Source organism: Oreochromis niloticus, linkage group LG16, assembly GCF_001858045.2.
Source record: "Oreochromis niloticus isolate F11D_XX linkage group LG16, O_niloticus_UMD_NMBU, whole genome shotgun sequence".
Classification (NCBI taxonomy): domain Eukaryota; kingdom Metazoa; phylum Chordata; class Actinopteri; order Cichliformes; family Cichlidae; genus Oreochromis; species Oreochromis niloticus.
Window position 1 is genome coordinate 10164893 of NC_031987.2, and position 21592 is coordinate 10186484.

Genomic DNA, 21592 nt, shown 5'->3' on the forward strand with positions numbered 1-21592 from the left:
ATATAATATCACTGGCTCCTGCATGCAATTTCCACATGATTTCTATTCTGCTCACCCACCCACCAATTAATTTCTTCATTGTTATTATTCTAGTAGATACTGAAAAAAAGTCCTCGCCTTTGCTTAAAAGTTAATAATCATATCCAATCTGTGGAGGAAGCTTTTAAAGTAGAGCTGGGGGGAGGTAAAAGAAACAAGGTGCATTGGATAAAATGGCTGTGAGCGTTCAACAAACTACCCTGGGTCACTAATTATTTTCTGTGCTTTACCTGCCCGTTAAACGTGTAGCTTCAGCATTTCAGCAAAAGTTAGTCACTTTCAGCACTTCTCCTAAACATGGGTCCTACATTTATTGTTACCTGAACATTGCTGACCACTTGAGCAAGCAGAGTCAGAATGATGCTGACCACTCTGCTCAGTTATTAGGTCAGAAATGTCAGATCATCTGTAGGTTTAAGTATACGCAGCAAAGATCTGCTGTATGTGGGTCATGTCAACTGCCAGTCACAGGTGCACTGCATTACACCATGGTCTATGGTTACATCGAGAAATTGGACAGACTACTCTGGTCACTTTGCAATTAGTGGGAGCTGTCAGAACAAGTTTACTGTGCCAAAAAGCTAGAGGGTGAAACTATCACATGTCTTTGCTGAAGTAGTTTGCAGTACATAACACATAAATACAGTAGTAACTGCAGCCAAAGATGAAATAGTAAGTGTAGAACACAATAAATGAACACACTCACATGTAGATTTGGCACTATTTAAAAGAAAAAATGAAGAATTAGACAAACACAATGGGAGTAAGCTAATTATATGTGCAAACAAACATAGCATTTTAGCAGCTGGTCCCACAAATAAATACAGTTAGTCTCAGACTCTCATTCTTTTAGCTTTATTTAAAAACAGTGATCCTTGCTTACACAGAATCATTTTATATGCATGGGTTATTAGCAAAATCTTGTGAAGACCAAAGTCAAACTCTTGAGTATTTTTAGAAGTCAAAGTATCCCTAACCTACACTTCTAATCTAGCGTCACTGATTGGATTCCCCTGGTTCCAATTAGCTTTTGTTAATATAATTAACCTAGGAGTTTGCATAATTTTTCAGCCTATACTGGGAATATCTGTCTGTCTGCCTACCTGCCAGAGAAATATTTAGGCATACAGTTAGCATGTGGTGTATAATTTACCACCAAAACATACTGATTGTGAAAATTACATGGCTACTTCAAATAGCATAGAACACCTATACAGCCTATACAACACTTTCTGCGGGGTTTTTTTCAGCTCTGTTTCTTATCTGCTGAACCTCAAGTGAATTGGGAGATACCAGATATCGGACAAAAAAAATTAATAAAACATATCTAGATACATGATCTTAGTATGTGATGCACAAGAATGATTCATCAGTAAACAACAGTTCTTTATGTTTTTCACCACACGGTTATCCCTCTGGGCATCTGTCTGGTTGAGTCCCAAAAATGTCCTTGACCACCCTTGTATCACTTAATTCCACTTCAGACATACCAAAATGGTTTCTGCTGCCCTAAAATTATTACTATTATAGAATATATTCCATGGCAAAGACACCATTTAGGTGATATAGGATTTTTTTTTCTGATTGCTTGAGCAAGCGTAGATAATCATTTTAATCTCCATCAGATTAACTTTGCCAGAAAAGTGCAGTTTGTTTGCTCTCTATAGGCTTAGACTTTCCTCAGACAATTTCATGCATCCTCAGACTTGGAATGCAGATTTGCTTTATGCTGGGAAACGGGAACAAAAAGCTCACTCAATCAGGGAGAATTTTTCTTTTTTTCTTTTTACAAATCTCAGGGGTATCTGGCACATCACTGAATTTCATAATATTCAATTTATTATTTAGCTGAACAGAAATAAACCCAGCCACCCTATTCACAAGATTCATCCTCTTCTCCAAAGTGAAACTCGGGTCAAATGTAAGAAAGATTTCATTTGAAACTTTTTAATTGCTCCATGTAATGTTACTTGAGTTGACAGCAGTTTATTTGTAGATTTTTTTAAAACACGGCAAACACAATCTGATGACAAAAAATTGAAGACAGCGCACTGTTGGTGGAGGATAGCTCATTGTATTTTGCAGTGCTTTTTTGTTTAGTTTCATACTCATATTCATTTATTATTGAAGAGAAGAGAGGCATTTTGGATATTCACTTTGCAGATATTGTCACCCAAAGCACTGAATGATAAACTCAGTGTAATGAGTGTATTTGTTTTGATTTGGGATTTGTATAGTGTATATGGTAAAATGTTATACAACACTGATTTGTCCAAAGTATGAATATTTTTGTAAACTGGTTTTATAATTGTGGTAATTTTCTTAATTTAAGTGATAATTTTGGAATATACATAGATGGTTCGGTTTTCAGATCAGGTGGTGATTTTAAATGTTATTTGGGTTTTTGATGATGTCATTGACGATTCGAGTGGACTCGTTAACTGATTGATTGCATGCACATGTGACGTCTAATAGCCAGGAATCTCTAATTGTCTGAATCATACTCAATGTATACATATGTGCAAATGTGCATGAACAAGGTTTCTTTGTAGCTCACACAGACCAAAACGCTGTAAATGAATAAAAAATAATGTAAAGCAGGACAGTGTTCGGAGGTTATATTATATATTTTTCCTGTCATTGATTGAGATGTGCAGAGATTGCAAAAAATTTGATGGTTATAAACATAGCAAGAAAGTGGTTTGAGAGGTTTAGTGGTATATATTGTCCTGATGACGTATGTATCAATTATATGAAAGAAAAGCTTCTACTTAAAATGGGGACACTGAAACTAGACCATAGTAATGGGCACTGACTGACTGACTTGTGAATTCCCTCCAATCTTCCAATTAAAAAGATATGGTGAGTCAAGATAAGATGGAGAGTAGACACGGTCTGTTGTTTTTTCCTCTGTCTTGTTCTTTTTTTTTTTTTAAACCAGAAAGCTTTCACTTGTTATCCATAAATAACTCTTAAATCCAGCTCCAACATCAGAGATGAAAGAAGAGTTCCTTAAAACTCCACCACCTTTGTAGACAAAGACAGCTATTTCAGCTAATGTATTTATGATTTAGTGATTACAAGATAAGCTGCTACTATTAAAAAAAGTGTATGTGCATCTACAGATATCACAGCTGGTTACTGTTTCTGACAGCATATCAGATTATAGCAAACAATCCTTTAATCTCTGCTGATATGTTACTCCTGCCTCTCCATCTTCACTGCCTATCTCAGCCTGTCAGAACAAAAATGATTGAAACCCAGGCAGCGGTGAATACGTATGCAGGTATTCTCCACAGTCGGTCTAAACCTTCCTACTTCCTCAACTCCAGATCCCCATTGCTCTCTCCACAGGACTGCAGAAGAACTGGAAAATTCTACTGCAAAGTTTCTTTATAACGCACCACAGGAACCCAGAGATGCCGCAGGTAATGTCATTAACAACCCACCTCCACTGCTGGATTTCATGTGCTTTGATTGGTGTGCTTTGATTGAAAATATATGTAAATATACCGCTTGATCTATAACCATTAAAAATTGAATGAGTTTTATTTATGTTCTTTGTGTTTTCTCTTTCATTGTTTTACCATTTAGTCTAAGAGACAATCAGTGCAAGAAGAGTTGGAAAAGAACTTTAACTGCTTATATATACAGTTGCAATCAGAAATTTACACCATAAAAGTCGTGATAATTATAAGATTTTAATATTTTTTTAATGGTTTCTTCAATGGTTTAAAAAAAAAAAAACAAGAATTGGGTGCACAAGTTTTATTTTATTTTGGCTATTCTATAATCAGCACAGTGTCAAACGTATGCATATACACAGCTGACATTTGTAATAAGTAGTGCTACACTGTTGTTTATCTTGACGAGGCCAAGGCCTATTAATTTCTCATTAGCTGGCGTGATTGACTACAACTGGTAGTTTCTCCGCCTGAAAACACTGCCTACAGAGTGCCAGCATAAAAAGGATTTGTTTGATAGCACTCATTGGACTGACCAATACTTAGAACAATTGGAAAGTCCAGAAACTTGATGAGAAACTCTAGAGAACTATAGATTTAATTTAGGAAGGTCTCTTGGAGCCGTTTCTAAACAATTGTAGACTCCAACATCATCAGTTCAAACAACTGTACAGCAGCCTCACTGTCCACAGTGAAGTGAGTTTTACATTGCCATGAACTGGGAGGGTACCAGCCAAGAAAGAAGACCCTGCTAAAAAGACGACACATGTGTGTAGTCCAAAACTACCATGACATGACGAGTGTGTGTAAACTTCTGATCACAGCTGTGTAAGGTTTATTTTTTGTTTCATATAATAAATTTGTTGGCGATAACAGTGGAGGCTTCGACTAGAGCAGTGGTGTCCAAACCCAGGCCTCAGGGTCCGGTGTCCTGCAGGTTTTAGATGTGTCCTTGATGCAACACAGCTAATTTAAATGGCTAAATCACCTCCTCAACATGTCTTGAAGTTCTCCAGAGGCCTGGTAATGAACTAATCATTTGATTCAGGTGTGTTGAACCAGGGCGATATCTAAAACCTGCAGGACACCAGCCCTCGAGGCCTGAAGTTGGCCAAGGCTGATTTAATTGGAACCTGTGGTATGGTCTGCCCTCTTGTCACATACACTGTGAAAGAAATAAGAGTCAAATGAGAACAAAACCTGAAGCAGAAGGCCTGATTAAAGCTAATAACCACTATTATGATTTCTAATATTCTTGATTAGTTTTTTTGTTTGTTTTTTATGTTTACCTAGATCAGTGGTATCCAAACCCAGGCATCGAGGGCCTGCAGGTTGCAGACGTATCCTTGATCCAGCTGATTCAAATGGCTAAATTACCTCCTCAACATGTCTTGAAGTTCTCCAGAAGTCTGGTAATGAACTAATCATTTGATTCAGGTGTGCTGACCCACAGATCTAAAACCTGCAGGACAAGGGCCCTCGAGGCCTGGAGTTGGCCAAGCGTTGACTAGAGGAAGCCTTGAATAAACTCTGACATTATTAACTAATAAATACAGTTAGTCGACAGTCTTTGAGACTATAGGAATCTTTATTTAGCACTTCATTTTTCAAGGAGAGAAGCTGTCTTTATGCCTTTTCTTTCCAGCAGACAAAATGTCCATCATTATTACTTGTGTAATAGCTTAGACGCAGAGCTTGAATGTGATGAATCTGAATGTGCAGACAGACTGGCAATTAGCAGTTACTTTCTTCAAGGTCTGCTAAATTTTACCAGGACAGAAACGAAGAACATTTTCTCTCTGGAGACAAACCAGGATGTGATTGTGGAAAGCGGGGAGATGCTTGCACAAAATAAATAATGAAATAAAAATAATCAAAGCAACAAAACTTGTTCCATCTATAATCATCTGTTTTACATCACTCATTCAAGTAATAAAAACAATGTACCAACATTAATTGGTGTCAATATTATGTGGTCTCACAAACACATGAAAGCAGATTTGAATAATGTAAATATAGATTCCTTTCAGTGTCACATACTTCTTTCTATCAAAAGTATTTTTCATTATATTGTACTTTTTCATTCATGTCTATGCATTAAAAATCCTTTATACTTGATTCCTCTAACACTTATTTTCTATTATGCATTTGTTTTATTCTAATATGAAAAGCAAATTTAGTTAGTATCAGGACCACCTTTTAGATTTAACTGCAAGAAACAAAGTGTAATATTCTTATGATATTAACTGGTTTTCTTCCATGCGGTTGCAACTGTGAGAGTTTTTTAAACAAAGGGCCTCACTTAAGAACTCAGCAGTGACAGGGCTGTCACTATGTGTGAAAATAACTCAAAATGCTAGAATCTTAAGTCCGATAAGCCAATTAAGGAAGCAACAGCCACCAACTTTTTATAATTTCCACAGAAATCCACCACAGATAATTTCATGAGCCTTTTTCCTAAAACCTGGCAAAGCTCCCACTCTTAGCTGTCCTGTCAAAACTCATTAGACTCTCCTGTTGGCTAATTTATCTGGACCTTCCACTGCCTTCCTGATAAACACACACATGATCCATTTTGACAGAATAATAAAACACAGGCAAAAAAGGGTGCAATTAGATTTATAATCTATGGAGATGATCAATTAATGCTTGGTAGGAAGCTACGATTCTGACTTTTTAATCAGGCCAATGTTTTCTGAGCCCACAAACAATGGTGGTCCCTAATGAATAATGCATGCTCCGTTAATGCTGATGTCCCCATCATCCAACATGAGGATATGGCTGATCACAATGGATCACATTATACTTGATAGTTTCTGCATAACTGATAAGATTGCATGTCAAGACCATAGCACTAATGGCTTTACCATGAATTTTGATGAATTTGTAGTGCATTGATAGCTATATAAAAATAATATTACATTTATATAAGTGGATTTATAGTTTATAGTTAAAGCTAAAAAAATAAATTAATCCATACTATAACTAAATAGCAATCAATAACAAAAACCATAAAAGGACTTACTACTGAGTTCGTAGTGTTGCTTTCTAACCTGAATTTGGTGACGCCCCTTTCTCCTGTGGAGTGAGTGCACAGCTGGTTTCACTCAGCCATTAACCACCCTGTGCTATAAAAGCTGAGGAAGAGCTACTCTCTCAGCGTGGGCCAGCTAGTGTGGTGAGCTTCAGTGGTATGCGGCACTGTACTTTGGTAGTGTTGAGTTACTAGTAAGGAGTCAGTGCCTTCAGTTAACAGAAGTGCTTTTTTCTTTAGACTATTTGCCTTTTCTTTACCGGCTAACAAATGATTTGGTAATGCTTGACTGATAAAGCAGCATTGTCTTCTCATCTAAAAATCATTTCAAAGCTGAACCTTTTCATAAAATATAGATTAATTTTATTTCAGTTTCCTTTTTTGACTTTCACTTGGACATTTTATTGCTACTCCCCACATCCCCCATCCCTCTTCAGACATGTAATAATTTGGGGGCTCATCCAGGATGTGACTGAGAGTTCAAACAGCTTTGAACTTCTGTTACATTTTTCTAGCCACTGCTTTCGTGAGTATTGCTGGCTGGATCCTTGTTTAACTTTTGAGTTGTCTTTCTCTAGATAGAACAGGTAAATGCCTAGCTGAGCTGTCATTGCTCTCCCTTTAGGCACTCCTTTGTTATTTTGCCTCTTTTCAGAGTTATCTTGGACAACTCTGAAAAGAGTTGTCCAAGTCTCTGTTGAGGATTCAGCAATTCAAGACTCTAGTCACTAATGTCCTTGCCTTTAAAATGCCTCGGGCATGGGATGCTCGAGAAGATAGTTGAGTTAAAACAAAATGTAAAGACAGTAGAAGGTGATTATTCAAAATGTAAATTATTCATTTTAGTAAGGTTTTCTACTTGGAAGAAGGCCAAACTGAATTAAATGACCGATTTTCAGTCACAATGAAATGCATTTAAAATGTGACAGGAACAGGTTATCTATGAAGAATATGTGAAACATTACCTTTAGCGTTTACACAGGTCACATTCTGGATCGCAGTTCCAGGACCACAGGAGTTTTTGGTGGGAATACATCTTCCCCCTTGTTGGACCTGCCACAGGTAGCAGGCAGGATCGTCACAGGGAATGAACTCCGTCAGATGAGGGCATGTCCCCAGAGTGCCACTCGACTCCCACAGCACTTCTCTCCTCCTCTGTCTGAAACCTGATGGAAACAGGTGGTGAGAAAGTACAGAAGAAGTTATCAGAAAAGCACAGATAATATATTGATTATAGTATTCATAGACTTAAAGTATAAATATATATCTATATATGTACATTGCTATTCTTCTTATCTGATGTTTCTTGCTGATGGAGAACTGATCCATCTGTTTTACCATGCAGAACATAATCGGTTATGGTCTATCATCAGATGCGCAAAAAATAGTAGAAAGGATTTGAATCTGAACTAATCACAAGAACAAGCAAATTGTTCAATCATGGCAACAGAATACCAGAAACCCCATTGTTTCGCAAGGTAAAATAAGCATTTTTGTCAAACAGTCTGGTAGATTTGAAGAGAGTACTATTATTACTATTATGGCTTTCATTCCCCACTGGAAAGGACTGTCTTACAGCAGAGTAAAGGGGGCAAATATCACAAAGATGATGTACTCTAAAACAAATATTGATTTCTTTCTTTGTTTTAATTTTAGGTGGGCATTCTTTTCAGTGGCCAAACTATGTTTTGCTGCTGACCCCATTCACAGCAGTACACTGCTTTGTTTTTGTGCTGTTACTCTTGTTTGCTGCAACAAACTTGGTTGGGGGGCTGCAGACATTCATTTAAAGCAGATAATATACCAACAATAGATACCACACAAAATTCCTGGAAAGAACAAAATATATATATATATTATATATATATATATATATATATATATATATATATATATATAGTCTTAAGAAAATAATACAAATTAAATGTAAATAATAAAGAAGATGGAGAAAATGTGCCAGTTTTACTGTTGATTCTAGACTAGCAAATCTTATTGCCCTATCGCCATCTCAGGATTATTTTTAATCTTAGAATGTCATTAAGCACATTTAAATTTGGAATTAAAAATCTGAGTTTCTGCAAGTGAAAATTTCATGTTTGAGTGTTTTACATCGCTAGATCAATTCTCTGTTTCACTCTGACCTGGTAAACGGCAATCACAAAGTATGATCGAATTTGCTTGCTATAATTTTTGAGCCTGCCTTTTTTAGCTGCAAATCCAATCTGAGTCTGTAGATAGTTATGATCTCTTTTTGCTTTTTTTCTCTGAATATAGAGGGATATTGTCTTTTAAGCACCTTTGTAATCTACTCTTTATTGCTCTTGCTTCATTAAATTGAAGTCTTCTTTCTGACCTGTACTGACTCCACAGTGGTGCTGAAGCCAAATGGAGCAAGATACTGTGATGTCGCATGATGACATAATGTTTCCAAGCTAGTATTGTGAGACTACTTACTGATTGGTTAGATTATTAGACTGCCTAGTTGTTAGGATCTCTAGGTTTGCAGAGCTTTTAGTAGTAAAATCCTGACTAAGGAGTTTTGTGGTTAATATAAAGTTGTAGGAAATGACTGACAGAGCCCAGAAAAAATTCAAATACACACAAAGATTGTAAAATGTTCTTCATGCCATTGAAAAGGATAACACTTTCCAAACCAACAAGGCTTTCATTCGATGACCTCAGAGAGCTGGATGATGGAATATCATGGTACCCCTTATCACAAGTAAATCAAAGCACAACAGAAGGTTAAAGCTGTATCCCTGCCATGATATCAGCATTTGAACTCAAGTACCTTCTATATTTTCAACATAAATAAAACTTTAGATGGAGTAATAAATATTGTTCAACATGTAGTACCTCACACCCTTAAAGACAACACAATGTAACAACACCCTCTCACCTAACTTCAAACCCAACAGCACTGAGGCTGTCCAACTAACAACTAAACCTTTCAAAACCCAGAATAACACCATGCTGTGGCAAGGTTTGCAATTTAACCACATAGACTTGTGACCATATGTTGAACCTTTGGATCAAGAGAGACTGAATAAAGCAAAGAAGAAACAGCTTTTCTCAAAGGAAAATATTTAATGTTATTTTAAAGGCCGAATCACACCTCACTTCAGAACAAAGAAGTCCAAAGTAAAATACATAATGATCTTTGGTATTTCCCTTGCTTGGCCCTACCTGTCTCTGTGCCACAGATATAGACACGCTGACATTCTGCTTCTGCCCCTCTTCTCATTTACTCTAACACAGAGACCTTTTCATAAAGAAACACTTACACTCCCAGAAGATATTTCTTCATTGATTTCCCTTTTTTGTTTGATTTAATACAATCCTTCAATATATTAAAAGTGATGTTTTATTTTAATATCTGAACTTCAATGTACAGCACATGCTACGTTAAGATCATTTAGGACAAGCTCGATGAAAAACATCTATAATGTTTGGTGCCATAACAATCCAGTCCAAACATTTGACTCCTGGTTTATAATTTCCATCCATCCATTCTCTTCCGCTTATCCTTATCAGGGTCGCTGGGAAAGCTGTCTTAGAGTGAGCGGCAGGTTACACCCTGGAGAGGTCACCAGTCTGTCGCAGGGCTTACACATAGAGACAGACAACTATTTGGACTCACATTCACACGCAATTTAGAGTTACCAATTAACCTAACCCTACTAACTGCATGTCTTTGGACTGTGGGAGGAAGCTGGAGTACCCAGAAAGAACCCACGCAAACAACTGGTCAGATGCTTTTTTGAATTATAATCCAAAAACTAAGTTGTCCTGACAAAATCAAAACGTAAAAGAAAGAACAATAGATAGTCCAATAGCTACCTAGCTACATAGGAGCCATCCTTTGTACATTTACAAGTAATTTTTATGCAATTCACACAACTCACAGCTCCTAAAGTTTCTTTTAGTTAGTTAGTTAGTAATTCTCTTATATATATTTTAACTGCTTCATGATTCTAATTAATACTTTTCCTTGTAATAATATTTCTTCTATAATTTTCCCTATAATCAAGCAACATCTTCTAGGTATTATTATTACTGGTATTGTCAGTGGTGCTTAATAATTCGAATCCATACCATATTCACCACATTGAGCTAATTACCCTTTAAAAGGCAGTGAGTGACAAGATTAGTGCCTGAGCCTAAATCTGCAGTTTAAAGAAACACAGTAAGGAAAATGTCACCAGTGTGTCAGGCTAATATACCTGTGTGTTGTGCTCGCTCAGCTTATCTATTTTTTTTTCAAAGTGACAAACAACAGGAGAAAAAGGCATAGCACACAGCAATACACCATTTAGACTTAAATTGTTGATGTCACAGTTTCATGGTCTAAAATGTCATATTTACGGAACTATACTGCAAAACAGGGATAGGAAACTTTGTGTAACTGTAATGATTTTTATTTTAGCAACATCGGGAAAGATGTAGCATTTTTTGGTTGCCATCCTTCCCCTGTTTTTCAGTAAGGAACATAAACAAATAGATGATATGAAATCAAAAACAGTCCTGATCACTGTCCATCAGAAAACAAATGTATATCGATTGAAATAACATCTAATCAAGAGCTAGGTGCAATATTGATACAACAGCATGGAAAAGGCAGTGACTAGAGATACATTAAAGAGGGTGCAGCTTGATTCATGTGACATGAACAACACTGCTCTAAAGATGGTTTACACACTAATTAGCAAATTGCAGCATGATCAACATTTTGACACAATCATTATTATTCAGCCAGTTACCCAATCACCCATCAAATTACATTATTGTTCCCTATTAGGGCTGTTTTTCCTGGTTCTAAAATGCTGATTATGTCAGAGATGGATTATTCTTAAAATATACATTTCTTTGTGATAAGGTCTTTACCTATCGAACACATTGTGAGCCACATTTATAATCCATGGTTTCTATTGACTACCGAGCTCTTCCAGTTCCCTGATGATGCATTTGTGGATAATAAGTTGAAGGATAAAAATAATATTTTTTAGCTGCGGCACTTTCTCCAGTAAATGTACACGACACTTGAGCAGGGGCAGCTTTTCTTTTTGAGCAATACTCAATTTACACATGGCTGAAAGGTCTCACATTCTTTCCCTCCACAGGTGGACCTGTCAAACCCCTGGATGCCCACTCTGCAAATTACATCCCCCGACCATCTATTGGTGTGAGGCACCAGTTCAGCGGCCAGATCCGAGCGATGCTGCCCAAGTGTGCTCTCGAAGAGCAAAGAGACTGTGGATCGATTGCAGTATTGCCCGGAGCACTTACTGTTACTCACATCTAAACCACAAAAAACAATTTGGCTGGGCATGCCCCCATGGATATTAATAATTGAAAGGTTTCTTGGTCATACCAGGTTTATTTCAAGGAAACAAGGGCCAACCGGTGATTTTTAGCACATAGTTGTTCAGAAATACACCTCCCCACAGCTCTGTGATTTCTTGCAGAGACATTACCAGAACTCTGTCCAATAATCTCCCATGCTCAATTCATTTTTCCATAAGGCTGCAAAATGTGACAGACCACGATAACGTGGAAAATGTGAAAAGCACATAAAGTGCTTTTAGATCATTTAAATTTGTAATTTTCTGGAAAGCAAAGCAGGGGAAGCACCAGCTTGGCTCCTCCACCTGAAATTTGGGATCTCACAACCCTTTCAGTTTGGATCACAGTTTATTCTAATATTGTGAAACACAAAGGCAGAGTGTGCTACCAATTCTTTGCAGCTCAGAGGGTACAGTCAAAGACTCCAATAATAACAATACTCTACTACTCAATAAGTGTTTATTGCATCATTGCCAACATTGCTTCAGCAAGTGGTTGTGTATTGGTTCGTACGCTTTCTGCTGTGCACTCGTAGTCTTTATGAATACCATCAAAAGACAGTGTGCCACAAGAGAGCCCTGTGCAAAACAGCAGATGCTGTGTTTTCCACTCCTTGAAATATATTAATGACACTGTCTGTGAGAGGAGCCGGCTCATCCCGTTGAGATCCAGTGTTGGAGAGTGTGGGCACTGACCTGAACAATGCACACTTCACTCACTCCCTGGGGCGCTTTCATGCGCATTTACTCACGGCAGGGACGAGGTCATGCTGCCCTTTTAGCAAAGCACTAACACACTAACAGCCCCGACACTACTGGCACACTGACTGAAACACGCACACTGCGCACACACACACACGCACTACGCACAACCTTTCCAAAGCAGTCAGATATGACACACTTTCACCTGTGCAAAAAGACAAGAACATCGGCAGCAAGAGTGTGTTGAATACTTTAGTACACCTGCTCTCTCGCACACAGACGCACTGTCACACACACTTCACACGAGCAAACACACACGCAGACAGGAAGCATCTTATCTGCTGATACTCCTTTCAGCCTCCTGGGGACTGAGAGCTGAAATCTAGGTGCTTCTGTCTCTCGTCTGCCGTGGTTTAAGCATGTGGCACCTTCTTCCAAAGCCCATTTCTTCCCAGACAACTGCTTATCAACAAACAATTTAAGATCCAAACATATACTGCTCTCTATACTGCTCTGACAACATTGGTCTTTTTCACTGACACTTTCTCACTTAACCTCTGTCAGGAACAATACTTCTTTCTCTTCAGGATTGCCGAAGCACTGCGCAAGCAGTCTTGAGACAATCAAAGCACAAGGCATGTCACACTGCTAAAATAAAAGCATGTGCATATGTATGTAACAGCTTTCAGGTTAATTAGAAGTTATGTCTTAACCCTATTCTACATGTGGAACATCCCTGTAATAGAGTTAACACTGTTTATTTTCTTTTATTTAATAGTTATGATTTAAACTTCCACATCAAAGTTAGTTGATTCATTTTAAATATAATAGACTTAAATATATGTAATATCTTTTATACTGTTTGGGGACCATCCTTTTTTTATCGACCCATATTATCTGTCAGAGGGATTCTGAGAAAACAGTGCTTTTCCTTTGAAGGCAGCTGGAAGAATAAAGCACCTTGAAACAATGTTTCTACATTTTAAAAGGATTCTCTAATGCACTTTGTCTGTTATTGTGGTTGTTACATTATGTTTCAGGGGCTGTTGTGATCACTAGGGCTAGGAGTGGTCTGCGGTTTTGGCTGAAGACAAGTCATTGTCAAACCTTCTCATTGTTGAAATATAATTGCTGAGTGCATTACTAAATTATATTTTGAAGTACTGCACTGCTATTATTGCAAACATAAAAAATTTCGGTGATGCATCACAAGAAATACAATTCCTGCTCTCTGTGCTTTGAAGCACATATGTGCCATCAGAGATAAATGTTCCCTTGTTCTGCTTTTACCTTTCTTTTTATGTCGGTCATGAGTGATTAGAGTGTTTTTCTGGGTGGAAGATGCATTTTGAGACATTGTGTTAAAATGTGTCTCCCATCTACTTGAGTCACATAGTCATATTTTTGGCAAGCAAGCATAGCCTGTACCTCTTAGACTTTGAAGTAAAATTGCTTAATTGCAGCAATCATAAACATTAGACAGCAATCTTTTTTTATAATTGAGTACCATTATTTTTTTTAAAGCAAGCTTTGTGTCATGGTCATGAGCCCTGCCGCCTCCATGTGCTTAACTCGACAGCGTATTTGGTCAAACGTAGATTCTGTTGTGATTGGCCCTGGGACAATTCCAGTCACACTGCTTTCCACCTGCGTTTACCGCCGGGTCGTAAGACGTTCAATCAAGCTCACCCATTAGTGGATCCCCCTTGTTGATGTCTTATTTAAACCCAGCACGGATGTTGATGTCTCCATGTTCTGTACCTTTTGTTTGAGACCCTTACTTAGCCTGTGAACACTACGAGCAGACACTTAGAGGACATATATTGCAGATACAGCCTGTAAGGTTGAACACAGGTACCAGGTAGAGTTAACTCTGTGTTTGAAGTACCCGTTACTGCCTACGGCTGGGGCCGGTTTAGACGCATATCCACACACGCTCCACTAACAGTGCACATGCCTTACTTGTTTTTCAGTTTAGTCACATTTGCTGCAAGGATGTTGCTGCTCTGTAGTTTGTTTTGGACAAAGAGTTAGTTACATTTGATTTCTATTTTGTTTTGTAGTAAGTTCGTCGGTAAACGATGTTAGCCTACGCTTGGTTTTGTTCCTTTCTTTGATTTGGCATCACTCACAGGCTCAGGCAGTTTGTCTCATTTCTGCAATTTATTTCATCTTCTTGTTCTCATTTTTTCTTTTTTGTTTGACAATAAATATCTTCACAGAAACCAAGAATATCTGTTTGTATGTTGCCTAACTCCATCCAGTTTGAGCTGCGATATAATGCTTGTGACAGGTACACACATGTATACATAGAAAATGCAATGATCCAAATATTTCAAATGCCAAAGCTTGTTCATTTTTATATGAATTTCTTTCAGCATACCTTTCTTCCCATGTGGTTCTTCACAGCTGTCATATAGGCAGGCACCCCAGGGTGACCACTCGGTGAGCAAGCAGTAATGCTGGCAGGGAATGGAGCAGTGCTGGACAGCCAAAGGAGGCTCTTCACCATCACACAGCCCAGCATTTACAGGCCTGGACACTGAACAAACAAAAGAAGCACAGGTAAGGATAAACCGACCACAAGTCAAAACACATACAGGCAGTTGTAGAGTGTGTGTGTGTGTGTGTGTGTGTGTGTGTGTGTTCATGCATGCAAGTAATATGTTTAGGAATGAAATCCAAATAGACATACTGTACGTGCTAGTTGATATGAAAGTGATTGAATGAGCATATCTGTTATCAGAGCATGGATGTAAGTTAGTTTTGTTTGGCAAGCCATGTATTACTTACAGTAAAGACTACAACTTCAACTTTCTCACTACAACTGGTGAGAAATAGGTTACGAGTAGAGAAAAATGCTCATTTCTAACTTAAGAGGTAAAGTGGAAGGCCAAAAAAACCCTTCCACAACCCAGCTGTTAGAGGGATCAGTTGTAGAGGCAGGAACCAGTAACCTTGCATACCAGGAAAATATATGGTGAAGGGTGTGAAAGGGTCTACCCAAAACATGGTAATTTTGTAACTCTAATAGAATTATTTTAGTAAAATTAGAATTTAGAATTATGGTAAGTCTAAAACAAAATAAAAATGTGAATATAAAACAATATGAAACTGTCTGAAAGTAATATATGAAAAACTAATTGGCCCCATAACAAGGAAAAAAGTCTAAAAACAAACAGCAGAAAAGTTATTGTTACACACAGAATCAAACCTCAGTCTAATGAGAGTAGTTCCCGTGACAAACCAACTAAACTGTCAAAACGAAAAACAAAATAAAACAGACTAGAAAAACCCCAAAGAAACAAACAAAAAAAAAAAAAACTTGTGAAAGGCAGAATTTTAATGCCTTTTTTTCTAAAAACTGATGTTTTGTGTTGTGGAACAATATAGCTTTAAAACATTTTGCCACGAGACTCAGCTGAGAGGGCAACGACCAGCTAAGGGAATAAACAGCAGCTCAACAGGGAGATATTAAGTCAAGACACGGTACGACCAATTCACTGCTAAGCACGGCTGACATTATTTGAAGATCACAGTCGGCTCAGCCACCTGTAATGGGCTCTGACATTAGTCTCTCTCACAGAGTAAGAGGCTATTTTTTGCCTGTCCACAACATGGGGATTTATTCAATCTAATATTCCATTTTGATGCACCTCAGCACATTACTGAGAGGCAAATTTCCATTTAAATGAGAGCCCATAGAGATATTCACTAAATGTCCACTGTGCATTTTGTCTTTTTACCAAAAGTAATTTACATGGTATTTGATCTCCTTTGTAAAATGATATGCTTGCCTAAACACGTTGATAAAGTGCAGTATAGATCTTTCTGCTTTGCTCCCTAAATTGTGTTTTCATGTTTGCCAATTGTGTTACAGTTGTAGGCATCTAATAAAACCTGATTGAGCTCTTTATATTCTCCACATGCCTTGCAGCCACATCTGTTTATCATGTAAAACTGTGCGAGTCACATCAAGGTAAACACTGAACTTTAAGTATTGATGTTGTCTCTCACATCCAGTGGTTCAAAGAATTGCTTTCATTCGTACTCTATACTTAGCACATTCACAACTATACTTCTGATCTTCAAGCATTTCTCTGAACACTTTCTTCCATCAGCAACACCTCCATCACACAGCTCAGGACTTGGGTCAGAACTATACGAATATATGGATGGAGGCAAAGTTAACTTGTTATTATTTAATAAACTGATGTGTTTTAAAGGGAGGCAAAGATGCGATTTGCAAAAAGAGAATCTTACAGTTGGCAGCCATTAAAAACTACCCACTGTGTTTAATTAAAAAGATAAATGAAATACTTAGTATGCGTGTTAGTCTATTCTTAAAGTGATTTATAAGCCTAACTTTAATTTTGTTAATTAGAAAGTATCGCCTTTTTGTTCATAAATATTCAGTAACGGTCGATGTCTTCCTGCTGCCATAACTTGCCATATTGTGTGTGCCACATGTTCTGAACAGACTTAGGAGGGTTAGACTTATGTTTCTGAAGTGTTGATAGAGATTTTTGTTCCTTTGCTTATCTTTTTTTTGCATCAAGTTAAACACGGGCAATATGCCAAATGTAGAACAATGAACACACAGAGGCAATTCCCTTCCCCGTTGTTGTGAGCTGCAAATAAACATGTTCTGCAATAATAAAGGAATCCCAGCCAGCTAAGCTGATTAAGTTCAGGGGAGAACCCCCAGGGCCATTACATTGGAGACCAAATTTAAATCGGTTTAACCAACAAATAAATAATCATCAATGTTGTCTAGCATTATTTGGCAGTATATCTCTTTGCAAAATTACTACAACACGTAAAGACATTTTGAAGGACGTGTGACAAAACAACAAAGAAGTCTTTAAACAGACAAAATTGTTGCCCCAACTGCCTGAACCAAAATAATGACTATGACTAGATTATCCGTTAATATTTTTTGGGTCATATTTTAAAACTATACCTTATATTATTTTCAGTCTCTACCTTCAACTGAACTTCAATATAGCTCCAGCAATAAACAAGATACATTAAATGCACAAACTATATATAAAAAAGTAGTTCTTATTATTTCACTAACAGCAGTTACTTCCTTATTTTCTTCAAGTCTGTACCTTGACTAACCTCAGATATTTATGCAGTCTGTCTACATTTTATTACAGGGCTTTAATAGCTATACATTTCCTGATATCGCAGCCACGGTTCACAGTGGGAGGGATGATAAGTTCTACTCAACGTTTGAATTAAAGTAATTTTTCACATTTACTTCAGCTTGTATGCCATATTTGAAAAAACTGAAAACACACTTTCCTCCAGTCTCTCACACTTTTAGGTCTCAAGTTGTTTTACTTGTTTTCTGAAAAACAAACTAGATTTCTCTTAAAGAAAAAGTTTGCTTGGTAATAGCTGGTATGTATGCATTCTACCTCCTGATCACATTATACAGATTACTATACAGAGAAAGAATATTTCATTCCACTGCTATGTTGATAACACGCAGACTATCTTATATTAGAAATTGATGGTTACATATTTTTTTAATTAAATTCAAATAAAAGAGGAATTCTTATCACTGGTTCAGACAATCTACATCCAAGCATGAAGTCCTCCCTCAGTCCTTTATCTGTTCATGTGCCTTAGTGTCATTCATGGTTTTACTTCCTCTTGGTTAGATTATTGTAACGGTCTTTTAAACTCATATCAATCAGAAAGCATAAAAAAAAAATTCAGACTGTGCAAAATGTAGCAACCAAACTTGTTACAACAACCAAGAGAAAATTACATAACACCAATCTTAAAGACTCTACACTGGCTGCCCATCACTTTCAGGATTGATTTTAAGATTTTACTTATCACTTTTAAAGGTCTTCACGGCCTGCCCTCAGAATACAAGCTGGAATTGCTGTTCCTGTACCAACCGGTGCGCAGCCTCAGATCCTCAGGCAAGAACCTGTTAACTGTTCTCACCTCAGTGAGTGTTAGCTGTGAGGCCTCGCCTGTTTAGGGGTGATGTGCCTGAGAAAATCTGGCTTGCCTCATCAGTCTCTTCTCTCACCGCTAAAGGTTCCTTTTTAGTGTAAGGCTTTGGTGTTAATTTCAGTATAAATATAATATTTTTGACCTTGTTTATTTAACTTAAACTTAACTTAAAAGAACAGATAAAGCTCAATAAAACTGAATCACAATCTTATTCTCATTTTGATGTTGCATCTGAGTCTTGCATGGCCTATTTTAGCTGATACATAAATTGTCTTCATAATTTCTCCTAATTTGTTCTTCATTTCTGTTTTACCCGAGAAAGACTTTGTAACACTGGTCGTGGTTTGTCAAAAGCATTTTCAATTTCACTCTTATTCACCTCAATAATTCTTCAAAGAAACTAGGAAAAAGTGACTTATCCAATTACAGTTTTCTATAATACACAGCATCATCTCTGTAATATACACTGCAATGTACTGTACAGTGTAAAATAAGGATTGTTGTGGAAAAAGAGCTCAGTTCATTCAGCATTGTTAGAGATGTTTTTTTAAATTTAGCTGGACATAGCCTGACTAAAAGTAGGTTTTTAGTCTTGTAAATTTCCACAGTACAGTGGGTCATGACCAAAGACACACTAATGTGCTTACTGAAGAGGAATATTTCCCCCAGTCTTATACAGTGCCTTGTGAGTAAGGAATATCAGTCAAAAAAGCATTTTTTTTTTTTTCATTTGAACAGTCTCTTTTAATTCAATTTTTTTTTTTTAAAAAAAAGCAGAAATTCAAAAACCGTTTTACTGAACAAAAGCAACATTTGTGAGATGCGGGGAACTTGCTGAATGTTAATTTCATTAGCATCTTTACTAGCTTTGCTGGTTTAAGTGCCATTTTATATTTGCTGTCTCTTAGTTTGATAATGAATTGTCATCATTATCTGACCAAAAAGGCCCAATACAAAAAACTGCACTTTCACACTTTCAGAGGTACAATTAGCAATTTCTCTGTGAAGGTTCTCAGTCATCCAGGTCATGGTAGTCTAAAGAGCTTGGAAAGAAAAGCGTCTGGACTTCTTTAAGTTGCTTGAAGACGTTCCACCTCTCATCTGAGAAGCTTCTTCAGTTCTAAGGTCAAATGGTGGAGAGTTCCAGATTTAAGTCCTAGGGGAGTGTCCCCCAAGGGGGTCACAGGGGTCCTGTTGATCCTCTACCTAATCACATGAGCCAAGGTGTGAAAATGGGTGTAGGTCATAATCATTTCGGGTGAACCCGCTGTGAAACCTAGCCCCACCCCATGATGTGATTTCCTAAGGTCAACAGGCCCAGGATGTTAGTGGGCTTTAAGGCGTCTGGGAAGGGATCTCAAAACTGGATTATAGATGGCAGACAGTTGGTGTCGTAAACCACCGCCTCTGTTCAAAGATGGTCGCTCACAGTGGACGTAAATGGCTTCTTTCACTCCTCTTTCAAACCATCTGTCCTCTCTGTCCAAAATGTGAACGTTGGCATCCTCGAAAGAGTGACCTTTGTCCTTTAGATGCAGATGGACAGCCGAGTCTTGTCCCATCGAGGTGGCTCTTCTATGTCGTGTCATGCGTTTATGAAGTGGCTTTTTGGTCTCTCCAATGTAGAGGACTTAGCATTCCTCGGTACACTTTACAGCATACACTACGTTGCTAAGTTTGTGTTTAGGAGTTTTGTCTTTGGGATGAACCAGTTTTGTCTGAGTGTGTGGCTGGGTCTGAAGTACACTGGGATGTCATGCTTGGAGAAGACTCTCCTGAGTTTTTCTGATAAACCGGTAACATAGGGGACGACAATGTTGTTGCGTTTGTCTTTCTGATCCTCCCTAGTTGGTGTCTGAATAACTAAAGAAGCTTCTCGGATGAGAGGTGAAACATCTTCAAGCAACTTAAAGAAGTCCAGATGGTTTTCTTTCCAATCTCTTTAGACAATTAGCAATTTCACATGCAGAACAGTGCCCCCCTGTTGGTCCAGACCTTATATTATATTTTACCTTGGTAACAGACTCTTTTACTAAGATGCTGTCTAGTTGTACTTGGAACACATATCAGTTACAGCAATGAAGAATGTTTATCATTTTTTGTTTCGTACCTAAAACTATTTTGGATTTGATGGCAACAACATGTCTCTTAAAAGGCTGGAAGAGTAAGTGGTACTAAAAAGAAACAGCTGGAGGAACATTTTGCAACTAGTTAGTTTAATTAGAAACCGGTCAGTACCATGATTGAATATAAAAAGAACATCTTAGAGAGACAAAGCTTTTCAGAGGTAGAAATGGGTAGAGCTTCACCAATGTGCAAAAAAACTGTGTGTGTAAATTTTGGAACAATTTAAGAAGGTTTTTCCTCAACATCAAATTGTGGATATCCCATCATTTACAGTACATAATATCATCAAAACATTCAGAGAATCTGGAGAAATCAAGAGAGAAGGCTGAAAATCCACACTGGTTGCCCATGATCCTATGGCTCTCAGGCCTCACTGTATTAAAAGCAGTCATAACTGCGTCATGGAAATCACTGCATGGGCTCAGGAACACTTCAGAAATCATTGTCTGTGAGTGCAGTTCAGCGTGCCATCCACAAATGCAGGCTAAAGCTCTATCACGCAAAGAAGAAGCCATATGTGAACGTGATTCATAAATGCCACCATGCTGTCTGGGCCAAAGCTCATTTAAAATGGACTGAGGGGAAGTGGAAAACTCTTCTGTGGTCAGAATTGAAATTTGAAGTGCTTTCTGTAAAATATGGATGTCATGCCCTCTGAACTAAAGAGGAGAGGCAGCGTTGAGCTTGTTATCAGTGCTCACTGAAAAAGCCTGCATCTTTGATAGTATGGGGGTCCATCAGTGCACCTTCGTACATTCAGACAACCCCCATACCTTTCACATCAATGCTTAAAGGCATATGCTGGTTTTACAGCTACATGAGCTCCTTTTTTCAAGGACGACCCTTGCATATTTCAGCAAGACAATGCTAAACCATGTGTTGTAGCTACTGGAAAAGCATGGCTT

General features: G+C 37.7%; 2 protein-coding genes across 5 annotated transcripts in view; one reads left to right on the forward strand and one right to left on the reverse strand.

Annotated features, from left to right (window-relative positions):
* Positions 1 to 21592, forward strand: part of LOC106097784 (serine/threonine-protein kinase pim-1) — a 459832-nt gene that overhangs the window by 182168 nt on the left and 256072 nt on the right. The window lies entirely within an intron of this gene.
* thsd7ba (thrombospondin, type I, domain containing 7Ba) overlaps positions 1 to 21592 on the reverse strand; it is a 182929-nt gene that overhangs the window by 79856 nt on the left and 81481 nt on the right. For all 4 annotated transcript variants that reach the window (XM_025904052.1, XM_013271403.3, XM_025904053.1 and 1 more), the window contains exons 7-8: positions 14965 to 15123; positions 7503 to 7703 (exon numbers count right to left, since the gene is read on the reverse strand). In XM_025904052.1, coding sequence (XP_025759837.1) covers positions 7503 to 7703; positions 14965 to 15123 — 360 coding nt within the window. The remainder of the gene's footprint in view (positions 1 to 7502; positions 7704 to 14964; positions 15124 to 21592) is intronic.